The sequence below is a fragment of the Hippocampus guttulatus genome, chromosome 23 (assembly GCF_054856545.1).
Source record: "Hippocampus guttulatus isolate MCC_2025c chromosome 23, RoL_Hgut_1.0, whole genome shotgun sequence".
Lineage (NCBI taxonomy): Eukaryota > Metazoa > Chordata > Actinopteri > Syngnathiformes > Syngnathidae > Hippocampus > Hippocampus guttulatus.
This window is the reverse complement of record NC_141283.1, coordinates 612,141-633,332: the sequence shown is the minus strand read 5'-3', so window position 1 is coordinate 633,332 and position 21,192 is coordinate 612,141. Positions and strand designations below refer to the sequence as shown.

The 21,192-nt window shown below is 44.3% G+C and overlaps 2 protein-coding genes across 6 annotated transcripts; one reads left to right on the top strand and one right to left on the bottom strand.

The window, feature by feature from the left end:
* Positions 1–303: 303 nt before the first annotated feature.
* On the bottom strand, positions 304–10,176 carry LOC147185572 (cytosolic carboxypeptidase-like protein 5). 5 transcript variants are annotated; one of them, XR_015099453.1, is made up of 16 exons: positions 10,036–10,176; positions 9,078–9,333; positions 8,414–8,821; positions 8,124–8,301; positions 7,779–7,957; positions 6,988–7,555; positions 6,651–6,820; positions 6,443–6,578; positions 6,034–6,236; positions 5,572–5,780; positions 4,841–5,011; positions 2,754–2,875; positions 2,621–2,673; positions 2,156–2,253; positions 1,487–1,699; positions 304–478 (listed from the first exon to the last, which is right to left on the bottom strand). XR_015099453.1 is itself a non-coding variant. In XM_086104345.1 (16 exons), the coding sequence occupies exons 2-16, from the start codon at positions 9,290–9,292 to the stop codon at positions 1,620–1,622; spliced, it is 2,721 nt and encodes a 906-aa protein (XP_085960471.1). In that variant the 5' UTR covers positions 9,293–9,333; positions 10,036–10,176; the 3' UTR covers positions 304–1,619. The 5 variants fall into 5 exon arrangements, 4 of the variants coding, with proteins under 4 accessions (XP_085960471.1, XP_085960472.1, XP_085960469.1 ...); XM_086104345.1 differs by having other exon boundaries at positions 304–1,699; positions 8,414–8,580; positions 8,650–8,821; XM_086104346.1 differs by having other exon boundaries at positions 304–1,699; positions 5,572–5,777; positions 8,414–8,580; positions 8,650–8,821.
* Positions 10,177–13,246: 3,070 nt separating this feature from the next.
* LOC147185571 (ethanolaminephosphotransferase 1-like) lies at positions 13,247–20,573 on the top strand. The gene is made up of 10 exons (XM_086104484.1): positions 13,247–13,462; positions 15,123–15,191; positions 15,886–15,994; positions 16,196–16,270; positions 16,350–16,612; positions 16,717–16,825; positions 18,100–18,148; positions 18,225–18,405; positions 18,934–19,113; positions 19,185–20,573. Exons 1-10 carry the CDS (start codon positions 13,403–13,405, stop codon positions 19,290–19,292), a joined length of 1,203 nt encoding a protein of 400 aa, XP_085960610.1. The 5' UTR covers positions 13,247–13,402; the 3' UTR covers positions 19,293–20,573.
* The last annotated feature ends 619 nt before the right edge of the window (positions 20,574–21,192 follow it).

Genomic DNA, 21,192 nt, shown 5'->3' with positions numbered 1-21,192 from the left:
GTGCAGTGTTTCCCAACCCTTAAGCGAAGGCACATACGAGTACTCACCTAAAATCTCACCTCATGGTTGATTGCATACCATTTGTAAAAGAGCTTTTAATTGTTCTGCTTGTCAAGATAGATACGTGTAGATATCGATGAACAATGATCAATTTTAATACCTGTAGAATAATTTTCAGACAAATTAAATCAAATTAGGTAACTACTCTGCAGTGGTTGGGAATGAGCGTATTCACAGATTTAGTCTATATTAATCATATTTAGTCTAGAATGAAGCCAGAGTAAAAGAAAGACGGACACATAATGGTGACAAAATACTTTTATAGCATAATATTCAACACTTAGTGGTTCACAGAGAATATTTTACATTGGATGTATTTTTCTTAAAATTAATCACAGAAGGATGAACAAATGGTGGAAGTTCAAGCAAACATCTTAACAAATTTCAGCGGCGGCGCTCGAGCGGAACTCGCCGGAATCTATGAAAACACACAAAATGCGAGACAATATCCAACGTGTATAAAGGAGCAGCATTGAAGTGAATTCTTATAGGCAACATTTTACAGAATGAGGTTCGGTAACAAGGTGCTCATCACTCAAATGTTTGCACAGTGGTATCTTTACTCATGAGTTTGACCGAGCTCAACTTCACTTTGCTCGTTGATCTAATCTTCCCCCATTAAAATGTCATGAATTTTTTTGCAGCCCAAAAAGAAAATATTATAGAATATAAAAGTTTTTTTATTGTATGCACTGCAGTATTCGTGTGTAGCCCCTGGGTTATTTTAGGTGCGCCTCTTGGGAAATTCTGCCGGTCCGTTAACGGCAATAGCACAGGTGGTGGTAATTGACCACCTGGTTAAGGGGTGAGCGAGTGGGTTTGTTTCGAGAAGAGGAAATGTTTGTTAGCCAACGGTCGCTCGTGTGTCGAGGATCGAGTCAGTTTAGCTCCCCAAAACTCTGCTTCCACCACCAGTTGGAAGTGACTTTTACGAACAGACGGCAAACCGTGGTGGGGTGAATACACAACTCCACGCGTGTTGTTGAGGAAGGAAGCTATTCCCTCGCCGTGACCCGCTGGTGACATTATTTCCACATTGAACAGGCCTGCCTCAGTCCTTGCCAGTGTTCTCGTTTGAGCGAGGGCGATCTATTTTCTTTATTTTTTGGGGGTGGGGGCAGATTTTGATAATTGCCAGAAATAATTCAGATAACCAATTATTCAGCTATTTAATTAAACATATAATAATTTTTAGTTTGTTCTTGGGTCCCACAAGACTGACAAAAAAATCTTTGAGGCACTCATGAGTTCAAGGTGCCACTAAATTGTAGGTGAGCATGTCACAGTACAGTGTTTGGTGAAGATATAGTGTGTTATTAAATGCAGGTAAACGCTGCTTGGTTATACTCACTGTGGTGAAGGCACTTGGACCTGACAATGACAATACGATTGCACTCAATGATACGGAAATATACATGACACTCACTGAACACTTCATGAGGAAGAGATGAAACAGCTGTCCGTTTTAAAGTTAGCGCTATTCTGACGAGGCTATTCACTGCCAGCCCACAGGTTGTTGAGGAAATGCGCAGTACCCAGATTGGCCTTCTTAGCGCTCGCTATTTCACAACATGGGCTCGGGCGGTGGTCCTCTTGAGGGATTTACACGTCTGCTGCTTGCTTCGGTCGTCATCAGCCCCTGGAGGGCACAAAAAAAAAGTAACACCACCTTAAATGAGAGTTGTTTTTCAAAAAAATTGTGATTTAAAAGATGCGAGTTAATTGAATCGACACCTTCAGAATGAACCGTTCTTGAATTAAAATTGTAACCAATGATAAATATTGAATCACCTCTTATTGGCGCAAAGTACAACTAGCTATGGTGTATAGAGCGTGGTTGCGCTTGGGGGAAAAAAACCTTAAATGTAATGGCTATATAAGTTATGTTTTCTCTACTACATCATGCTTTTCAAAATGCCACGAAAGGCATTTATACACACAAGTCTTAAAAGAGGAAAAAATGGGTCAAGGCCCATCTTTATTAAATCTACAGCTCAAAATACCATTTCAAATAAAATGCACATTTATACAAATACCGGTAAATGAAAAGTGCAAAATGTCTTGGGGGGGGGGGGGTTCAACTCTTGTGAGTTACCTTGAATGATTCCGTTGGGGCGGTTTTTAGCGAGGCGTGCACCGGCGGACACCCCTGCCTTCCTGATGCGCACACCTGCATGTGGCTGCAGCTCGCACCTGCACGGGTGGTACAATGTTCAAACTCTACAATAGTCGGCCATGAATCATGTTTTGTTGTTTGCTATCGTGCTGTATGTACATTTAGTGAAGTTAACCTGAACTTTGCAAAGCACTTTGATACTTGACAGTCATAAAAAGGCATCATACCCATCGTGAGTCTTGCCAGTCAGTTCGTTATAGATCAGCAAAAAGTATTGATGCAATGGAGTTGGTGCAAATTCAAAATTGTGACTGATAAAATGAAGTTCGTCTGTAAAGATTGCAGTGCATTTGACGATCATCCTGAAATGTCACCCAAGAGCCAAATATCCCAAATGTTGTGAGTAGTGTAAAAATGAAAATAAAATCAAATTTTGGGACTCACTTGCTCACTTTGACCGAGGCCAGGATATGCTCGGGTCCACAGTCTTTAGCAGCCTATGACAAAGACAAAGACAAACGTAAGAACTCTCAGCAAAACCCAAATGTACGTTTAAAAATGAGTTGTGGAGGCTGACTGCTGCGGCGGCGCGGTGGCCGACGTTTCGGTTTCCTCTTCCGCTTCGGCCGGCACGTGCAGGTAAAGCTGGTTTGGACCAGGCCGCCGCCGAGCCTGCATGGAAGTCTGCACAACTCAGGCCTGGTGGGCACACAGGGAAAGTAAAAAAAACAAAAAACAAGCTGGAGTCAAAAACATGCTTTGCAAACATGTGACCTTTTATTTAAAAGCAGCACAAATGAACATTTGAGTCATCTGTTAGAAACAATTAGCACCACGCTGAGGCAGAGGAAAAGGCTCAAAACTCTTGATGGTATGTTAAAAAGTGAAGGTTTTTACTACAAGTCACAGTGAGAAGCTTAACTAAAAAGTACTGCAAGGCAGTGCATTGCCAGTAAGTAAGCTGTCCCAGCATCTTTGCCACATAATTGTCACTACATTTTACTGAGATCAGGGAAGTTTTTATTGTGAGCTACATACAAAAAAAAAATGAAAGGGGGCCCCCACTTCATTTTATGTCAACATATTCTATGACGACAAACATAATCAAAAGGGGGGAAAGTCAATTTCACCTTGGTGTTATCAGAGCTAAGACAAATTATATTGTAATGTTTGCTTTATTTATGAAAATTGAAAACATTTTTTAAGTTAAAAAAAAACCTAACAAAAAAAGCGTGTCTGTAGCTTTAAACAAAAAATATTTTTTCTCCGAACCTTTTATCATGAATCATGTTACATTTTATTAGAATATGCAGCGGACCTCACATGGATCCGTGGGGGACACCCCTGACTTTGTTCATTTACATAACATGTTCGCTATCAATCCAGTGTTGAAGATAGAAATAGACAAATATATATTTTCAGACACGACAGCAAAATATGACAGATTCCCAAATAGAACCCAACAACTCACGTGACAAGACGCAAGGTCACAACATTTAACGTCACTTCTACTAGTAGTAGTCTTTGTGCACTGATGGTGCAGGATACACTACTCGTTCCAAAACACAACGCATCTTGTGGACAGTCCTCATATGGACCACAAGGATAGGATGTTTGCTAAAGTGACAACGCTCACATTGACACACAAGAGACCACAAAATACAAATAAGTTCTAATCATGGGGAAAAAAAACCCACCTTGTTGCCATTATGTGAAAAATGTACAGCCATTTTTTTGAAACACATAAATCTTGTGTTACCACTTGAACCAAAAAAAAAGGCCCTTTTAGTTAGCAACAGTAGTGGACAATATGCAAAACGATAATTAAAATCTGTAAAATGATGACAGTTCAGTTTGCAAAAATGTGAACAATTCAATCACAATAGCTCTCAAATCACAAAGTAAACAAAATTATTTATACTTAATGTAAATTTAGCAGCACTTCACACGAGAAAGAGAATCTCAAGTGCGAAAGAGAAAGGCAGTAAAACCGCAAATAAATTTGTCTCTTAAATTCTGTCATCTTTTGAAATGAGCCCATTCTTCTATTTTTGTCAAATTATTACTTTTAAATCTCAAAATGATTTACTTCCCTCTCAAAATTGGAACACTACATTTTCATTTACCCTGAAATTATGTTAACATCGATTCTTTTCAAAGTAATCTCATTTACTAAACTAAATGTATTCAGTTATTCTTTTGGTTTTTTTTTTTGTTGCATGCAACCTTTGAAGATTCATGTTATTTTATCCTAATTTATGAGCCGAGAAAATACTGCTTTCACCCACCTTGAAATGTATAATTTTGTACGCTTAGATAAAAGCATAGAAATATTCTGAACTATTTTACCCCGCGACACAAAAATAAACACTGAACAGCGGTTATGTACCGGTACACTGTAACATTATGCAGTGTTTGATTCATCTATTAAAGGTTCCATTGTGTATTTGCATTGTTTAAGTAGTATCAGTCCTTAGCACCAATGAAGACGCTTACGAATTGACTCAATAATTTAATCCTTGGTTTCCCTAGCCGGCGAGTTGTTGGCAGGCGGTGGGCCCTGCAGGAGGCGCGGGCCGACCTTAGAGAGGAGCCCGGCTCGGGGCAGCGCCTGCAGGGAGGGCAGGAGTGCCGACAGGGTCGGGGACCGGAGGGAGTACACACCTGCCATGCTCGAGGAGACCGCCGCCCCCGCGCACGACGACGAAGAGGAGGAAAGGGGGGGTGAGGGTGGTTGAGGGGGGCAGGTGGGTGCGTGGCTGTTGCCGGGGGAACGCAGGACGGCGGGGTGGGGGTGGTGAGGAAGCGGGCGTCTCTTCTCTGCAGTTTTGGCGTCTACGGAGACAGACACACCTGCTGACACATGCGGGAGTGGAGGGGGGGCATGCTCGGGCCGTGCTGTCGAGATTTCACTGAGCCACGCTCCCAACATGCTGACCAGCCAATCAAAGCGCGGATCCAACGCCGATAAAGGTTAATCATTTAAAACTGTCAAGAATCAACATCTTCAAATCCAAGGTAACCAATGTACTTGTATCTGTAAAAAAATGCGAACATACCAGAGGTCGTAGCAATTTGTTTTGGTATTACGCAATGCAGTCATCGCATCGCCACTGGAATACCTCAAGAATCAACACCTTTGTCTGAAGTTACATACTTCTGTCAAATAATGTTATGCTGTTCCTAGCGCCAACCTTATGCGCCTTCATTTTTTCAATGTGGCATTCATTTGGAATCCCTCGAGAATCAACACCTTTTGTCACCTTCAAGGTAGGCAATGTTCCCATATGGTATGTGAAATATTTGCTTGTAAACCAAGAAAATGCTAATGAATGCTTCGTTTCATTCTCTTATGCAGATCCAGCAAGCATCAACACCTTCGTTCGGCAACTCACCCCTTGCGGGCCCGGCGGACTTGTGGCCGCCGCCTCGCCCGCTGCCGCCATTGCTGGCGTGGTTCTGCGAGTGCGCCCGCGGCGGGGGGCATACGAAGGTGAAGCTGGGTGAGCTGGGCATCTTGGGGGAGGGCGTCAGGCTGCTGCTGCTCTGGCTGTTGCAGCGCACCCTATCGAAGGACCCTTCGAGCAGCTGGCCGCTCAGACTGCTGCCATGAAGGTTTTATTGTTACCATAATGTCAGTGCCATTTTCCATGAGCCTTTCTATGCAATTTCACTTCTGTATGTCAGCATGAAGCTAAATGATTTTCATGAGAACAAACAATACAGTTTTTGAGCATTTTGTTATTTCAGTAAGTCAGATAAGAGTTTGAGGTAAGCATGCTTGCATCTTATTTGGAGAATAATAAGAGTAAGTGATAAGGAGTTGAGATTTTATGTGCATGTGCGTGAAAACTCACTTGAGGAAGGTCTTGGGCGGCGATGCCTTGCCGGGGTGGTGCGCCTTGTTCGGCGGGTGGGCGCTCGGGGCTTTCGTGTTGCGGATATGCTTGAGCACCCATGCCCGCAGGTTGCCCAGGCAGTTGTAATCCGACAGGACCAGGCGGGGCCACGGGTTGCACTCGGCCATATCCAGCGCCGAGATGGCCACGGCACGCCCCACCTAGTGGCGGGGCGACAGTCGCAGCTCTAATGCTACGTTGTAGTGCAAGACTGTCATCTCCAGACATGATGGAGTGCGGAAAAACATTTTTGGAAAATAATCAAATTGAGATTTATTTCCCTGACCCCATCAATATGCGATTATACAGTATATTTTTAATATATAATATACTCCTATGTCTTTTTTGTGGTTGTCACCTAGTGTACCTGTTCAAAGATTTCCGGCGTGTACTTGAGAGGGAACGTCGGCATCATCGGTGGCGTGGCCCGCCCGTTGTCATGGCACGCTGCCGGGATGGGGTTAAGAGCCTTTCCCGTGTTGTAGTTGCACTCTAATGTGTAGCTAACACAGCAGCGAAGAAATGCTTATTTTTATGATCTCTCAACCTTATGTGACATCACCCACGTATTTTACCTGTGCAGAATGCCGATGGCTTTATGAATGGCGACGCGGCCGCTGCCTTCCTTCGACTGGCCGTCCCGTTTGTCCCGTGCGTACATGTTCTTCTCAGAGAAGTTGCAACCCAGAAAGTCGAAGTGTGGCGAGTTGATGGCGATCAGCCTCGGGTAGAGCATGTTCTCCACCTGTGCACACAGGGAGCAACACGGTATGCTATTTTCCGCTTGGCTGCAACCCCCATGGCAAGAAATATCACATCACGACGACATCAATTTAACCAGTTCTTACAAAAAAAATAAAAATAAATTGTGCAAAATTTAAATGTTCTCTTCTTAAAATTCAGTTTGTTTACCTGCTGGCTCTCATCAGGCAGATTGTTTCCGTACATGAAGCAGCCCCGTTTGGAGGCATGGCCGTGCAAGTCCACATAATAGGCCACGCCGCCGTCCTTCGGCGGAAGGGATTCCTGCTCCTTCTCTTTTGCCACCAGTATTGTAGGTGGTCCCTCTTTCGGTGGCTGTTGCGGTCCGTCCGGCGGCACGGCGGCCACTATGATCTCCGAGGAGCTGGACGAGCTGCTGACGTCTTCCTTCGCCATCAATCCATTCTTCTCCGTCACCGAGGTGAGCTCGGGCTGCGGGGGCGTCGCGTCCTTAGCCGCATTGCGCTGGTTCAAGCTGACTTCCAAGGCGGTGAGGGCAGGAACCTCGCGATCGGCATCCTCGACGTGAGGTTGAAGGGTTTGGACGTCACTGGGAGGGGCCTGGGCGAGGGGGGCACTGGGCTGCGCCTTAACGTGTGTCGTACGGTTGTGCAAGTGATGGTAGAGCAGCAGTGCTTTGGCGGCGTAGATGGATGGGTGAAGCTCGGGGCTGGGATTCATGTACTGTCTGTTCAGGTTCACGCCCCGCGAGTCGGTCCTGCGCATTCAAAACAACAGCTAAACTGCATACTGTGCCAAAAATACACTAATTCCGTGAAATCAGGAGTTCATTGGCTAAATCGATCTTCCACTGTTGCAATGCAAACTTGTAAATTTATTCTCAAAATACTTCTGCCTTTGTCTGTCTGCCCCCCCGCCCCCCTCCTCCCGGTAGTACCTTAAGTGTCTTATTACAAACAAGTGAGGTAAGTTGTTCTGACCTGTAATGTCCTCGCACAACGCCATCTGGGTTGAGCATGGGGATGAGCTTGAAGACGAACATGTTTCTGAGCGCGTGAGCCCGCGGGTCGTCTTTCCGCAGGATAAAGTCCAGGAAGCCATTGAAGACAAACGAGGACGGCGTCTCTCCGGGGTGCACGCGGCTGCTCAGGAAGAACACCTGCCAAGACCCATGTTCAAAAGTCACGACAAATAATGTGAGCAATGCGTGCAATTTGGGTGACGAGGGGTTTGCTTATAAGGTTATAATAAAGGATGGCGCTACACAAAAGCTAAGGAATGGTCCTTAGCGCCCCCCCCCTCCCTACGCTAACAAGTATTTGTACCTTTTTGTTCTCGAAGCGGTGAGGTCTCTGCGTTTCAGCGTCGGGGAAGAGCTGCGGCAGGCGAGGCTCACGCTCGTCCTGCATGCCGCTGCAGTTGGTCACAGTGAGCAGGTCCACGCGGTTGCCGTCCAGAGAGCGACACAGCAGCTCACGCCGGTAGTAAACCTCATCTGCGGGGCTGACACGCACAGAGAACATTGGGACCATTTGTCTTGTCCGAAAGTATACTGTACTTGTGACTTTTTGTCAGTAACTTTCTTTGTAATCATTTCATGAGTTTGCGCTGTTACCTGGAAGGACCGAGCCGTGCCGCGCGACGGTGGCTGTCGTCCAACGACCGCAGCATCTCCTGACACTCGGCGTACGAGAAAGGGAAGCAGAAGGTGAAGAAGGTGGTGGCGCCTCGAACCTCCAGCAGACGGTGAGTGAAGGACAAGATGAACTGGTTGCGAACAATCTGAAGAACAAGAGGAGCAAAAGATGCATTTGTTAATTCTGTCACTCTTTGATTAAGCGTGCTTGGTACCTCAGTGACGGGTCTGTCTCGGACACGCTCCCACTTGTTCTTTCCGGGGAAGGTCCGTACGAGAGGCGCCATGCCTTGATTGTAAAGCTTCCTCTGGTTGTTCATGTTCATCACATTGATCTTTAGCAGCCTTCCAGGCGCCATGCCCTGCACGCTGAAGTGGAACCATGACCTCAAATACAAAACCATTTGTTAAAGAAATACAAACGCTGTCTTTCAAAACTTTACTCGAAATATGCCATCTATTTTTAGGTAACTATAAAATGTTCCTGTCAAATTGCAACTTCCGTTTGTGACTTTCACAAAATGCTAACTTTTTTGCCAAACCGGGGCTTCTTTCTCAAAACTTTTTGGTCAACAAAACTGCACCATTATTGATTCTTTCCAATGTTATTCATTTATCGTCTAACGTTATACAGTGTAGTCACCTGTTGCCGTTCTCGTGTTCCGTGCCGGCACAGTCGGGGTGCGTCCACACGTTAAACTCGTAGTCGGGGATGTTGGAGGCGCATGCGGCCCCTACGGGGGCCGGAGCAGCATCATTAAGGAAGCTCGTTATGTGCTTATTCACCTTCTCCACACGGGCCAGGTTGCCTGAGTCGAACTTGGAGTTGAACACGATGTTTCCAAAGCGAACCTCCATGGCCGCGTTTCCTCTTCGAACGCTTTGACGCCCCACAAAATCTGATGAACCAGCCGCCAAAAATACAGAAAAAGTTAAATGAATGGATGGTTTAAGGAAGACTATTTCTGCTTTGAAGGTTGAGCTTGATGTTTAACACAGTACAGTCAATGGTTCACAAACTTTTTAGAACAAGTTGCACCTCAAAAACAAATTACTTGGCTCTCCAAGTATCAGCAGTAAAGTATTGTATTATGGTAAACCTCTAACATTATGCAATTTAAACTGTTACATGAGTGTGCTTAAATATTGGAACTAAACATACCGAAATAATAAATGCTTTAAATGAAGTTAAATACAACTGAACTGTACTTAAATGCACTGCACTAGATTAAAAAATGTTTAGGCCACTGTAATGTTTCATTTCATTCTGAATCTTTTGCATACCTCAAGAGGATCATTGCCATGACTTGGTACTATTGGAGGGGGGGGGGGGGTACAATTACAGCCTTTTCTCAATATGATTCCCAAACTATAGTGATTTTATTTGGATAAAATTGTGATCTTTCTCCATTTTGACCCCCCATGTCATTGGATCAGATTTGAACGGGTGGGTGTGACAATGTAAACAAGCAACAGCGATACCCAGAGGCGGGGAGAATAACTACGACCAAATAAGACACATTTACTCGACGACTCTCATTTATTTAACACAATGCGATAAATGTGTGAAAATATGACGAGTACGATTGTTTCCAACTAACCAGCTCATGTTTATCCGGCAGGGCACAACAATCGCGATGGTTTGGTCCCACCGCCGCCTCCAAGACGAACAGCTGATCCACAAAACAGACTCAGGCATCGGGGGTGGGGATTTAAAGCCTCTCTCGCTGTCTCATCCGTCGGACAGGAGGACCAGAGGGTTTGATTTCTATCCAGTCAGAGCATTAGACTTTTACATGGATGCAGCTTTCCGATGTTTGGTCCTTGAACGCTACCTGAACGTTACTAAGCTACAAGGGACACATTAGCTACCCAGCTAGCGGCCATTGCTAGGAAGAAAGACCGTCGCTCCGGTCCTAATTCACTGCGCGTAATCTCCAGATCATTGTTGGATTTTAGCACGGCCGTGTTCTCCGCAACGCACGAATAAATATAGATTTTATTTATTAGGTCATCGCTCGACATCCTTATGTTTTGATGTCATGACTCCGTCCTTTTTTTTCCTCCAAACTCTGCTGTCGGTCGCTGCGACTGATGCGTTCCATGAACTCCGGGAAATGTTAAAACGCAGCCGTGTGCTGCGTTCATTGACCACGTGTATGTTTTTGTGCCAACGAGGAATAAGCGCGAGTTAGATGAGAGTATGCAACATCCACTATGACTAATTTAATTTATCTCCTGAATTGATTATGCAGTCCCACAATGATCGTGCCAAATACAGGTATGCCTGGGTTTGCACGTCTTTGACTCAATTACCTGTCAAAATGTAAATTAAAGCCGGTGTTCAGTGTTCCTTTGAAGCACTTTTCTCACGCCGCATCTTCTTTTCACTTCATACAATCCACCTGCTCTGGTAGAGAAAAAAGCTAAACTCATCCTTTCAGCATGCTACCCCGTTTCCCCCCCAATTACTCTACCTTAAGTGACAAAGTTGAATGTGTAAAGGTGCAATCACCTCCCGGAAGTACGAGTGACGTCTTCCTATTCATAACTATTTTACAGAGCACTCTTGCTGTTGCCAAAGCGCAGACGTATGTTGCGTTCACCAACATCATGCAACTATGAGAACTTCTGTACAAACGGGAATGAAACGTTCAGTTGTTTCTGTGAAAACAACTATAGCAGTCTTCCTCAACTGGCGGACCGCGATCCACGACCGGACCGCCGACCTCCTCTGTCCAAACCTCCTCTGTCCGGGCCCTCGGCAAATTGTATCAAATAAAAAATTATAAAGTGATTTTTACGTTATACATTTTATATTTTTGGACTACAATCTGCGCATTAACGCGATCGCTTGTTAAAATTATCCGTTGTATTTTTTGCGTGCACTTATAACAGATGTAATGCAGAGGACCTGGCTGAGCAGGGCATGTCGGCGATAACGATGCGCTGATTGGCTCCTCTGAACTGAAGGTGTGGCCATACATAAACGTCAGCATTTACGATGCGCTAATTGGCTCCTTTGAACTTAAGGTGTGGCCATACATAAGCGTCAGCATATACGATGCGCTGATTGGCTCCTTTGAATTTAAGGTGTGTCCATACATAAGCGTCAGCACGTGTCTTTCCCAATACACACGCATTCAAAATGGATGATTAGGGGTGTTCACACGGCAAGATTTGGTCCGGTGCGACGCCGGGGCTGCCTCAGACATTGCATTCACCTATAGTGGAAGAACAGCACTGCACATTCCTGTGCTCCCTTGTGTCAGTATTTAAAATGGTTCTTAACTCCTCTTCTGATATATTTTTTAAGTGATTTCAGAGGGGATGTGAAAAGGGGAATTGTACAAATGAAAAGGATATTTTTGTTTTCATGTTTAGTATTTATTTGGGTAAAATGAGTATTTTGTTTTGTTTTTGTTAAATTAAGGGAAAAAAGACAACTACTGTTTAACAAAGTTAAAGTAAAAATGTCTTATTTCCCTAAAAGGGCTATTTCTATTATTAAGCGGGCACAACTTAACAAAATAAAAGAGTTCCTGTGCCTCAACACAATACCTCTCATTATTTGATGTGTACTGGCAAAGTGAATAATTGTTATTTTCATGCACCCCATTATTGATTGGTTGTGAGGAGTGTTGATTTGTATAAGCTTGGCTTTACCATACTAAATGGGCATATAGCCCTGCTCCCCATGACCGCCGTGCATGGGATCGGACCTTGGTCTTATAAAAAAAAAAAAAGTGGACCTTCAGCATTTCCAGTTGAGGACCACTGAACTATAGTACTTGAAGCCCAGACCTGTTCCTACCGTGTGTTAGTATGCCACGGTGCCGTAACATTGACTCTTTTACATTTTTTTAATCGTGAATTTTTGTCGTATTTTTTCATAAATTAAACCATTAAAATACAATCGTGTGCACACTTTTGTCATGGGATGTCATGGCTGGATCTTGCTCTAGGATGGGTGGGACGTCATTCTTGTCCTAGTCTGGGGTGCAGAGCCTTCAGTCGCTCTGCCCCCAAACTGTGGAACTCACTTCCTCCCAACGTTCGTAATATTGACTCTCTTTCCATATTCAAAACCCACCTATTCAGACTTGCCTACCCGCCTTAAATCTTTCTTTCTTTGTCTATTATTTTATCTGTGTTTTACTATTGCTCTTGGTTGTACAGTGTCCTTGAGTGTTATGAAAGGCGCTTGCAAATGTGATGTATTATTATTATTATTATTAGTCTGTTATTACACAGCCTGACAGTTTCTTCACACGTGGGCACTTATGTGACATTTCTTTCCCTTGATCGCTTGGTGAAACGCATGTATGCGCAAAACCGTCGCAAGAACATCGGTTACCATGGTAACTAGAATGTACCTATCTTGAAACGCAATTCTGCTCTGGGTTCCACTTATTCGTTCTCAATCTTATACTGTAGCCAAAATGAATGTAATATTGATGGAATCTTGCGTGCTTACGCCTTTCCCCCTACAGTTAGTCTTCTTTCTTCCCCCGTCCCGAAAGCATCGTCACTGAAGGACTTAGATTTAACCCTTCGTATTATTCAGCGATAAATAGTCCTCAAATTCAAAAACTTGGGTGAACCCAGGTATGAGCGTTATTACACACGGACATTTTTATAGGGGTGCTGTGGTCACCTGGATTCCAGATGACGGTAGTGAGCGTAACTCACATGTGGTAGGTCTTTCTGCAACGAGTAAACTCTGCGTTGTGGTCATCCGGCCTACAGGCGTCACTAGTGAGTACAAATCACTAGTGGGGTGTCGCCCTCTTCTAGGGAGGAGCGGCCAAAGAGTGTTCCGATATCACGTCACCCGGCGTGACCGACAGCGGCTACGCTTCTATGATCACTTAACTTCTCATCGGCCGCTAAAATCAAACCTGGAACAGTCGCCCGCAGTTTCATCGTCATCTGTTGTATTGCGTCGTGGCTACGGGTTGTTCCATTATGGCTTTTCTGTACGAGTACGTCACGCAGGAGCAACTCGCAGGCTTCGACAAGTACAAGGTAACACGCTAACCAGCTAGCCCCTCGATGTGTATGTACTGTATGTATATATGTATGTAAATGCAGGTCATAAACGTTTGTGCTTCTATTCCACAGCCTTTATGAATCAAGCCGCCTTGCCTTGCTTTATTAAAAATGGTATTTGCAAATACTAGATTACTGTCTGAGCTGTGAATACAAAAGTCAATTTAAATTTACCACTGTGTGCAAAATCAAAAACTGAATATCCTTTGTAACTCTTATGGCATAGCATTTGCGGATGGGGTTTGAAACTGTCTGGAGAACTATGTGTCTTCACCTTGTTGGCCGTGAAAGAGTTAACAGCGTAACGCTGCCCTCGAGCTGAGCTGCTATGTCAAAATTTGATACATTTCATAATTTTTCACAAATCTACAGAGCTGGTCAGTCCACATGCGTCAGGTTTATTTTTTTTATTTTTTGCAAAACGTTGATCAGTGTGAAGTATTGAAAATGGCTTTCGCATTTTGATAACGCAATGTTAATGCTTGTACATGTGATGTGTTTGGGATCTTAAGTTTTTTTTTTTGTTGTTGTTTTTGGTTGGGCTGAGGAGGAGATGGCAATAAGAATGATTATGCAGAGGTCAGAGGCTGCCTTAACGCCACCTCTGCTGCTCCTTAGGGAACAACACCAAAATTGTCATATGCACCCTTGCTTATAAGTCAACTGAAAGGGCATCATTGGACATCTTAATCCATAATTTAAGAGAATGGAAACAGTTTAGGATGTCCGTTTTTTTCCCCCAAATACATTGCCAAGGTATCAGGACTCTGTAGCGGCAGATGCCAAAAATCAAATGACTTTGGTGCCTCAAATATGATCGGGACTTCCGAGTTGAAATTATTTTACCCCCGTTACCCCCTTCCTCATGAGACACATTAAATATTTTCCCCCCTGGTGCTTTTTAACTGCCACCCTCTTGAGAGCATGGTGAATGCAAATGAATTGAGATATTGTGAGTTAGTACAACAGTTTGAGCTTGTACGTGTGATCACATGAAATGTGCGGTTTCCTCATACTTCCTGCTGCCTGCCCTCCGTAATTAGCGCAATGTCACCATGCTGAGCATCCTGAGGTTGTAATGTAGAAGTTGGCGATTGTACTTTATTAAAAAAAACAAACAAACAAACAGGTTTTTGTTTGTTTTTGCGTGGCTGGCACTGATTAATAGTTTCAATGAGGGAAACTTAAAAGGCTGCAACTAAAATAAAGTCAAAATACTCTGAAGACACTTGTATAGTTGCAACATGGTTTTGCTTGGTAAAATTCATTTGTATAACTAACATTTGATTTACATTTTACTCAATTGCCAGGTCCGACTCATTTTCAAAACGCAAATGTGAACCTACTTTTTTAAATTGCTTAAGTATCACAAGATTTGTATGATTTCAAAAAACAAATGGTATTTATGCAGCGCGAGCATAAACCTGTCAAGACTGTTCATGAACCCATGTGGCGTTAGTTGAGTAACTTGAATTGTCAGTTGGGCCCTACCAGCATATTTTACAAATACAGTTAAAACGCGACCAACTGCTGACTGAACGCGATGAAACCAAGCCACGGGCAGTCGCGTTCACTTGCATGCGTCTCACGTGACAAATGACACTGATATCGTCCTGTGTCGTGTGTCTGTTTGCAGTACAGCGCAGTGGACTCCAATCCTCTGTCCGTCTACGTCATGCACCCTTTCTGGAACGTTGTGGTGAAGGTGGGTGTGCGTTGATGTGCCTGTTTTGACAACGACTGACACTTGGGTGACACTCCTTGCAGTGTTACATCATGTCCCATATTATTGCCCCACGGGGTAGTTGTAATGAACTTTCTCATCACATCTGATGCAATCAAGTGTGGCGTTTAGATGTCCCCTATGGTTCGCTTGACCTGTGTTGCCTGCAGAGTTGATGTGGTATTTGTAAAGCTTTAAAGGGCGAGAATCGAATCTGATCAAAAGTTACTGGGAAAAAAAAAAATCAGACAGCCGCAATATTGTTGGTTTATTGTGGAGACCCACAAGGTAGTCATTCACCAGCGATCTATAACTTCATGTTTCTGTGTTCCAAGCAATGATATACATGAAAGGGTTGAAAGGGAGTAACTTGCCATTTGCGGTGTAAACAGTTTTACCGTAAGGAGGAGAGAGACATGACTTGCCTTTGTGTCCATTATTTTGATATGGTATTATGACAATGTTTTTTTTGGTTTTTTTTTGTTTTAGAAATAAAATTAGGATTCTAAAAGTGCATCTGTCCAAAAGGCCACTTTCCTTCTAAAATGCATTCACCGCCATAATTTCATGCAGCTTGATATCGTATTTTTACCACGTTACTACTATTGCTGAGTCACTTTGTTCTTTCTCATCATTTCTTATCCTCACGCCGAGGCATACGTTTCTTTGATTTTAGTTTCTACCAAAGTGGCTGGCTCCAAACCTCATCACGTTCACTGGCTTCATGTTCCTGGTGGTGAACTTCCTCATGTTGGCCTTCTACGACTATGACTTCAACGCCTCGGGTGTGTTCACACAAGTAACCCCGGTTTCACATTATCCCATAACAGACGCTTTCGTCACTAATTGTACCGCCAACGTTAGCTTATGGTAACTGATCACCAAATTAAATACAACCCCGGGGCAGGCATTTCAGGAACCTTGCAGCAAATTTGTCTTCTGTGTGCTGTCGTCTCCTTTTTTTATTTTGCGTGCGTGCATTTCAGCCGTCGGACATCAGCATGTGCCGAGCTGGGTGTGGGTGACGGCGGGGATCTTCAACTTCCTGGCCTACACGCTTGGTGAGCAACTGCGTTTACGTCTCCTCCTCCTCCCTCTTCCGTTTGTTTCCCGGCACACCGTGACGCCGCATCTGTGCAGACGGCGTGGATGGCAAGCAGGCGCGCCGCACCAACTCCTCCACGCCACTCGGGGAGCTGTTTGACCACGGACTGGACAGCTGGGCTTGCATCTTCTTCGTGGCCACAGTCTATTCTATATTTGGGCGTGGTGCCAGCGGCGTGGGCGTGGCCACGCTTTACTACATCCTTTGGGTGGTGCTGTTCTCCTTCATCCTGTCGCATTGGGAAAAGTACAACACAGGTGTGCTTTTCCTGCCGTGGGGCTACGACATCAGTCAAGTGGTGAGGTTGAGAAAATTGCATCAACATGATCAGTTATTCACAATGTGGTTTAAGTCGCCCGGTGTACCCCCGGCTAACTCCTTTTTTTTTCTCTTGATTTCCAGACCATCTCCCTGGTCTACGTGGTGACAGCAGTGGTGGGCGTGGAGACCTGGTACCAGCCTGTCCTGTTCCACTTTCTCTACAGAGACCTTTTCACCTTCATGATAGTGGGTGAGACACATAATATATAGCATAGCATTATCGTGCCAAGTTAAACGCTGTCCAATTGAACCGTTGAGGTAATTTACAAGCGCAAAAAAAAGTATTTGCACTCACCGTGCGCCTTACAATCCGGTGCGCCTTGTGTATCGTCATTACGGTAATACGTCGACCTCAAGATGGCTCCTTGCTGGAGGCATGCTTATAATGTTAGAACTTGCTGTTGGTTCAGTGAACTGTGTCGCTGCTTTATGAAATAAGTTTTTGTTGCAGCTCTGAAAAAAGGAGAGCTGTGGTGTTATTTTTTAAAAACGCACACTATATTAATGGTTTTCAGTCTCAACAAATACAGGTACATCATTGTCCTTCTCCGTGCCTTCTCTTCTTCTGTTCGACTCGAGAGGCATTCATGACCGCCTCCGAAAAACTTAATTAACTATTCCTTCAATGAAATTATGAAAATTGAAAATAATGTTTGTGAATAAATAAACACTTCCGAGACAATCCAGTCTACTACATTTTACTGACTTCTGATCTTTCTGTTGGTATTTCCTTGAGCGTAGCTATTCCTTTGTTGTGTATTCACAAACAATCAATTCTGTAGGGGGGGCTACATACCCCCTACAGAATTTAATTTGTGATTTCCTCGCTTGATTTTCTGTTTTGATGCATTATTTTTAATTTTCATAGTTTCATTGAAGTAATCGTTGGTTTACTTTTTTCGGAGGTGGTCATGAACGGCTCTCGAGTCGAACGGAAGGAGCGTAGCTCCATCTAACGGATGCATTGGTGATTGTGTTTTATAATCCAGTGTGTCCAATATATTAAAAAAAAAAAGACAAAATGGGCCATTCATTGAAGGTGCGCCTCATAATCCAGTGCGCCTTTTAGTGCGGAAAATATGGTACATTCATTTTGTAAGAAACCAGTAACGCAACCAGATGCTTTTATTCCCTTTCCACAATCTCGTTCCTTCTGCACTCAAGTGTTGCACTTACTCAACCACATCTAACCTCGCCCTTTTCATTTATTGTCGAAAGAAACGTCCAGACTTTCCAACTGGAGGCGACTTACTGTTGCACTGCTTCTGCAGAGTACGAGAAGAGACAGTGTTTTGAACGCCTCAGACTATTGAGCAGTCACCAGTCTGACGAGATTTTTCTCAAGCTATCTTCAGCAATTGAAATCCTTTGAATGTGACAAAAATGAGGTCTTGTGAGGAGCGCATGGTGAGTGTTTGAACCATCTCGCATGTTCGCAATTTAATACCGTCTGATCATTTTCAGCCTGTTCCTTCTTGGTGACGTTGCCTATGAGCCTCTGCAATGTGTTCAGGTAGGATTTGTTGTTGTCGTCGTCACGAATTAGTATGTAGCTTTGGCATAAGGGGGACCTGGTTGTGTTTGCTCAGGGCGTACCGCAGCAACTCATTGAAACACAGCAGTGTGTACGAGGCCTTCCTGCCCTTCCTGTCACCCGTGCTGCTATTCGTCCTGTCCACCGTTTGGGTGCTCTTTTCTCCTTCCGCCATCCTGGAGCTGCAGCCCAGGCTCTACTACCTCATGGTGGGCACGGCCTTTGCCAACGTCACGGTGGGTGTTCTCCAGTCAACGCGTTTGACGCAGAATTCGCTAGTGCTTCTTGCGATCATTACACTTTTTATTCCTCTAATTGTTTGGTATATATTGAGATGAAAGTCCTCCGGATTTTCCCGGAATTCTGGATTTTCAAATTTTCTTGACATTTCCTCCGGAAAATTTCACATATATGTGTGTGTGTGTGTGTGTGTGTGTGTGTGTGTGTGTGTGTGTGTGTGTGTGTGTGTGTGTGTATATATATATATATATATATATATATATATATATGTATGTGTGTGTGTGTGTGTATATAATGTATATATGGATGTGTATGTATAGCTGTATGTATCTATGCATTTTTGTATTTTCAGGAAAGTCCACTTTCATCTCTGTTTATATGTAGGTTATTTTGTTTTTAAAACCAAGTACCTGTGCATTTCAAAAATAAAAGATGGCTCTTGAGCACTCAAGTTTGCTCACGTGATCATTTCCTTGACAGTGCCACTTTGCATTTAGAGCTGTGCTCGCGCGCGTATGTTTCAGTGCAAGCTGATCGTCTGTCAAATGAGCAACACGCGTTGCCAGCCGCTGAGCTGGTTGCTGCTACCGATGGCCGCCGTGGTGACGCTGGCCGTGTCGGGCCTGGTGGCCGATGAAATGCTGTTGCTGCACTTGTGGACGGCCGTCGTCGTGCTGGCGCACATACACTACGGCGTGTCGGTGGTGAGGACACGCGCTGTAGTGCTACTTTGGCAAGTATCATGTCGTCAATGATTTACTTTCCTTGGGTGCAGGTCCAACAACTCAGCGGCCATTTTGGCATCCTGGCCTTCTCGCTGAAGAAGCCCAGCAGTGACTGACACGAGGACGAACGAATCGGCTTGAAAGGAGCGGAGGTCTAGACACACCCCCGGTACACCTTTTCTCTCTGCTCAACGACATGTCACCGCGGCAACCGTATCCTCTCCGTTCAGCGAGGGATGCCCCAAAACGCACACACATGCAGACACATGCACAAATGGCCATCCAACTCAATTTCTTTGTTATTGGGGGAACGGGAGGGGGAGGGGGGGCTTCAGAGATGCTCTGACTTACCTCATTGGAGGATTGTTGCACTGTGTCGAGCCAATGAGGTGCGAGTGTTTCCTACGGAAATGTGTTCCATTTACGGGCTGGGGAGCCTAAACATGCACGCCCACAGACTCACACTGATCCACTGTCTGCTTTCAGGTAGACACACACTATTATAGTATTATGAATGTATCCTATTAATAAGCCTTGATGGGAACTCAGACTCAACTCGAAAGTCTTATTTCGCTCCTTAATTCATTGGAAGTAGACCCGACTAATGGATCATTTTGAATATGCTTCTCACTGGTGGCGATCGGATGCGGATGATGCAGGGAAGTGTCGCGTCTTTCACGCTGATTTGTTCTTTTCGGTGTCGGTGGGTTGTGTTGCCGTGGCGACTGCAGCCGCTTGAATGAAGAGTGTGTCCCAAAAACCGCATGACGGAAGGGATTTACTCTGAGGGGAAGGAGCGCATGCTGCCGGCCTTTTTTTTTATTTTTATTGTTGTTGTTAGGAAACAAACTTTTAATAACAGTAATGATTGACAGCCTCGTTAGCAAGTGCCAGAGTCTGCAACTTGGCTCGGAATGCCTGGCCAATGGGACACGAGTGTTGAGGGAAAGCCTGCATGTGTTTCAAGCACAGTCAAGTAAACTCAAGTGTGTGTGTGTGTGTGTGTGTGTGTGTGTGTGTGTGTGTGTGTGTGTGTGTGTGTGTGTGTGTCTTTGGATTTCATACATTAACATGTAATAATGTCCATTGTTGATCTTTAATATTTAATAGTCTGTGTGTGTGTTGGGAATCTGGAAAAGGAACGACTGACAGAATATAGAAGATGAACGCAAACAATTGATGGATCTATAATAGTAAATTTATGAGCCACTGTGATCAATGGCTGATTTGTGTGGTGCTATTTACACTCCGTGTTATTAAAAAATGTCCAGCAAGTGACCCCCCCCCCCCCCACCTCACATTAACCAATGTGTTGCGCGCACCACTATTTGTTTTTGTTTCTATTTTTTTATGAAAAAATGGGGATGAGAATGCCTGCAGTGATTTATACTCCTGATAAGTTCCTGAAAATATCTGAATAAATGCTACACAAACTGGAAGTTGTGGACGTATAATTTCAGAAACAAGCAAGAGAAGATGCATTCATCCATATTCAACACCGCTTATCCTAAAGAGGATGCGGGGTGCGGGGGGCTGACAGCTAACCACAGGCAGAAGAGAGACTACACTTGTCACTGAGTGGGAACCGATCCCACGTTGGATTGGCGGAAGTGACGTCAGGCCTGGGAGGGATTTGAAGACAGGTGTGCACAAGGAGATTCATCAAGTGCGGTGCAGTGGTGCAGCAAGGTGGCGTCCGCGCATGTGGCCTTTTTTCAGCTGAGCGAGCAACTCGTTGGACCAGGAGAGATTCACCCCCCAGGCCACTCCCTCCAATCAAAAAGATGAGACACCCAACACGATAGCATCTCAGTAAGGTTGGTAGCTTTCGGTAAGGTTGCCAGTCTCAGCAAAGGATCTTGAAACATTTTGACTGTTTGGAGGGTTTTTTTCTGACTAAAGCAGAGAAGAAGACACTTAAGACAAAAACGCCTTACAATAATGGTAGTTTTTTCCGGCCAAAAACGCCTAGCTATACATGGTCGTTTTTTCTGGTCGTTTTTTTCGGCTAAAAACGACTTACTATACATGGTGGTTTTTTTTAGTAAGGCGTTTTTA